The 4480-nt window shown below is 41.1% G+C and overlaps 1 protein-coding gene across 1 annotated transcript in view; it reads left to right on the top strand.

Moving 5' to 3' along the window:
* Positions 1-1274: 1274 nt before the first annotated feature.
* LOC100183000 (succinate dehydrogenase [ubiquinone] flavoprotein subunit, mitochondrial) overlaps positions 1275-4480 on the top strand; it is an 8937-nt gene continuing 5731 nt past the window's right edge. Inside the window, exons 1-4 of the mRNA XM_009861385.3 lie at positions 1275-1365; positions 1637-1897; positions 2245-2300; positions 2450-2537. Of these exons, the coding sequence (XP_009859687.1) occupies positions 1318-1365; positions 1637-1897; positions 2245-2300; positions 2450-2537 (453 nt within the window). The 5' untranslated portion in view covers positions 1275-1317. The remainder of the gene's footprint in view (positions 1366-1636; positions 1898-2244; positions 2301-2449; positions 2538-4480) is intronic.

Raw genomic sequence — 4480 nt, 5'->3', positions numbered from 1 at the left:
TTGGACCTAGTGGACTTAGTGGACCTATTGGACCTAGCGGACCTAGTGGACCTAGTGGACCTAGCGGACCTAGCGGACCTAGCGGACCTAGCGGACCTAGCGGACCTAGCGGACCTAGCGGACCTAGCGGACCTAGCGGACCTAGCGGACCTAGCGGACTTAGCGGACCTAGTGGACCTAGTGGACTTAGTGGACCTGCACTAATTAAAGGGACCGGGGCCACCGTGCGTATTAACTTCTATTGTTGTTTTGTGCAGTTGAGCGTTCTACTCTTATATGTGCTATGGCGATAGGTTAAATTGGAAGGTCATGTTCTAAACATAATCGCTGCCTTTGCATGAAGTGAGACATTATGGGAAACTTCTTTTCTCAAAAACAGCCTGACTGCATATTTTGTACCATTATCGCCGAACTAGAAAAGGAAGGACACGAAGAAGCTAAAAACTCAAAGATATTATGCCATAATGACGATCTGGCGTTGTTTTCGGACTATAAACCAGCATCAAAGCACCATTACCTCGTTGTACCACGAAAGCACATCGGAAATCCAAAAACGTTGAATTCTGAAGATCACGTTCAGCTGATAAAAGACATGGTCAAATTTGGCAAGGAATATTTGGAGGCAAATGAAAACGTTGAGTTAACCAAGGACGTGCGATTTGGTTTTCACTGGCCACCAGTAATAAGCGTAGATCATTTGCATCTACATGTTATATGCCCCTCATCTAACTTAAGCTATTTTCATTCTGTTTTATTTCGAGAAAACTCCTGGTATTTTGTCAGCCCAGAATATTTAATTAACAGGCTTTTAAATCAAAGTAATTAAAACACTACTCAGTTCAATTCATGTTTAGTATATTATATATACCCCTAATGTAATTTTCAGGTTGTTTAAGGAATAATATATATATTTATATACAATATAACCAAATTTATCACCATAATACAATGTGCAAGGTTTTTTATTTTATATACATATATTTAATTTAGCACTTGGAGCCTATTTAACTAACATAAATAATTATTGAATTTTCACAATGTAGAATGTTATAAATTTTATTCTTGTTATGGTCTGTTTCTTAAAACTGTAATAGGCTATGCTATAAGATTGATTACAAATGTAACATAAAAGTGTTAAATGCTAGAAACATTTTATATGAATGAATGAATGTATCTTACTTACTTTATCTTCGCGTGGCCGGAAGATGATGAAAGTGCAAATAAATAATTCTTTTTTTAAGATTTTCTTACTGAGGCAACTCAAAATAATTTTATTTTACAGGATTTTAGTTTATTATAGATGTATTTGTGGTTATAATGGCTTCTCTACTAAAATTTCCAATTTCACCAGTTTCAAGATGTTTGGTAAGACAGCTAAATCAAACACAAATGTTTGCCATTTTATAATTGAATAAAGCTGAGATGTAACATATTATGCATTTTTATCTCTTTTAATTCAGTAACAAAGATCAGAATATTCAAAGCTGTATTTTATATTTGAACTTTGTATATTTTATCAATAAAGTTATGTCTTTACTTTATTTCTGGTTTATAAGGTTTCATGATGTCATATAGTGATACACATATATAAATATAATATATGTAATATATATATTTATATATATATATACTGCAGATACAGAATTCAGTTGGTGTAAAAGCTGCTGGCTGCTCCTCAACACACAGACACCTCCATCTGGCTAGCAGACAAGCCCAGGTTAAAAAATCGACAAAAATATCGACTTCATATCCTGTGGTGGACCATGAGTATGATGCTGTAGTGGTTGGAGCAGGGGGTGCGGGTTTGAGGGCCGCATTTGGTTTATCAGAGGCTGGATTCAAAACTGCTTGTGTGACGAAATTGTTCCCAACAAGGTCTCATACTGTAGCTGCTCAGGTAAAGTCACTTGTGTAAGGTTAAATAGCGCTGTGGCAAAGTGGTTTGCGCGCCTGCCTGCAACCCAGAGGTAATGGATTCAAGTCTCGCCGCTGCTACCATTGTGGGCGTATGTGTTCTTGCGCAAGAAACTTAATGGCAATTGCTCCAACGTAGTGGTCACTAATAGGTTTTCAAAATCATCAGCCATAATATAAGAAAGGTTGTAAGCTGGCACAAAGTGTATGTAACAGAACACCTGTGTTATAAGGCCAGTCGTTTTTCGGCCACGCGGGCATAAAGTGAATCACATTACATTACAAATATGCAGCCAAGCGGAGTAAGGTAAACATTATCTTTATTTTTAGGGAGGAATAAACGCAGCTCTCGGTAACATGGAACAAGACAATTGGAAATGGCACATGTAAGATTGTTTTTATTATTAGTATTGCTATTGCATTACAAATGGGAAATGGGGCAACCCAAATTAAAAGCATCAATGTAGGACTACCCATTCTGCAGAAAAATGGAAAATATTTAACTTTGAGTTAGTAAAAACATTTCACCCTACAGGTATGACACAGTAAAAGGGTCTGATTGGTTGGGAGACCAAGATGCGATTCATTATATGACAAAAGAAGCTCCAGCTGCTGTAATAGAGGTTGGTGGTTGTGTTACAACGTAATCTTTCATTTCTTTCTTCGAATACATTAACAAAGAAAAATATTGAAACCAATAAAATAACATTGGTCCGGCGCCGAGTAATAAGTCCGCACCCTTGTACTTGATATCATATTTATTGTTCTAGATAAAGGGTAATAATCCTAGCCAGTAAGCTATAACGTAACGACATAAATTAAATAGATTATCACGATATAGAACAAGTATACTATGTAGAAATCATACACTATCAAACGAGACTAACTTGGGCAATACGACACGTTACACAACGACTACAGACAGAGACTGATAATGTGAAACAAAGAATATTGAGAAACAACGATAAAAAGACGCGCGAAAGAAAGATGCCTCGCGCGTAATCAATGACGTCACGACATGCGCTACCGTGCTCGCGCCAAAACCGTTGGTGACGTCACAACAGGCGCGAAAATGTTGACGCGCCCAAAACCCCACAGAGTTCGGACATAACAATAGTCCCGCTTTTTTTTTTTTTTTTTCCAAAACATTCAGTTCTGTGTTTCTATCAACCCTGGCTTGTTGTAGTCTTGTAGTTGTTTTAGAGCTCTCGGTACTTTCGCCCGGGTCGGTTGCTTACGCCTTTCCGGTGGTGCTCGCCTTGCCGGTTCGGCTTGAACCACGGTTCGTTCGTCTTCTGTTGTTGGGTCTGGTCTGCTCTCATCATGTTCGTGGCCCTCGGTTTGTTGATCAGCCATTTCTTCCCCATCGTCCGGCCACACCCACTGGCACGTTTCGCTGTCCGCCCTCTCCTTGTTCTCGAAGGTGACGGGTTTGATGTCGTTGCCGTGACGCTGTTGCACTCGGCCGTCCTCTAGTCTCTGCAGCACGGCTCCACTGCTCAGTGTTCTGATTACTTTATAAATCTGAGGGCCAAATATCGGGTTAAATTTTGTTCGCACTGTGTTTCTTACCATAACCAGGTCCCCTGGTTCGAACTGAGAATGTTTTCGGTGATTTGATTCATTGCATTTGTCTACGTTTTGTTCCTTTTTCTCTCTGTCCCTCTTGTAGGCCGCTAATACCTCTTCCCTGTCAAGAACCTGACGGGTGATGTCTTTTTTGTACCCTCCTCGGAACATTAGATTGCCTGGTGCTTGGCCTGTTGAGGGGTGTGGCGTCGATCTATAGGCAGCGAGGAGTTGGTCCACCGCCTGCTGCTTGTTTTGCCTTTCCCAGCTCGCCACTTTCATTGCCTTCCCTAGTGGCTTCATAAAGGTCTCGACCGGGTTTGCCTGCGGATGGTACGGAAATGATGTCCTGTGGTTAATGTTGTTGCATTCTGAGAATTTTGTAAACTCCTTGGAGTTGAAAGGCGGTCCGTTGTCTGTCCGGTGGTTGTCCGGGTTCCCGAAGCTGTTGTATATACCGGCAATCGCCGGAATCACATCCTTGGCTCCCGTTGAGTTAACCACCTTCGCTGCTGGAAACCTTGTTTTTATGTCTTGCACCACTATCACATGTTTTCTATCGGGCATAGGCCCAAATAGGTCAATACTTACGTCTTGCCATGGTTGTTCGGGGTAAGGGATTGACATCAATGGTTCTTTCATCGTTTTGTTTGTGTACAGTTGGCATGGTTTGCATGCTTGGACTGTTTCTTCTGCCATCTTGTTTATGTTTGGAAACCAGAAATGGCTGCGGATTCGTCTTTTTAGTCCATTGATCCCCGGGTGGCCTCCTTGGTGTGCCTTCGCCATCGCCGACTTCCATAGTGACCGTGGTAGGACGATTTTGGTTCCCTTCATAATCATTTGGTCCACTATGCTTAATTCCGGCAGAAGCTTTCTGTACGGGTCGAGGTCTGGTTCCGAACGAGGGACGTATCCTTTGTGTATGTATTGCTTTAGTTTCGAGAGTGTTTTGTCGTTCGCCGTATCGCGGACGATGTGTCTCATTGAGACCGAT

This window comes from Ciona intestinalis, chromosome 9 (genome assembly GCF_000224145.3).
Source record: "Ciona intestinalis chromosome 9, KH, whole genome shotgun sequence".
NCBI lineage: Eukaryota > Metazoa > Chordata > Ascidiacea > Phlebobranchia > Cionidae > Ciona > Ciona intestinalis.
This window is presented reverse-complemented; position numbering and strand designations above follow the sequence as displayed.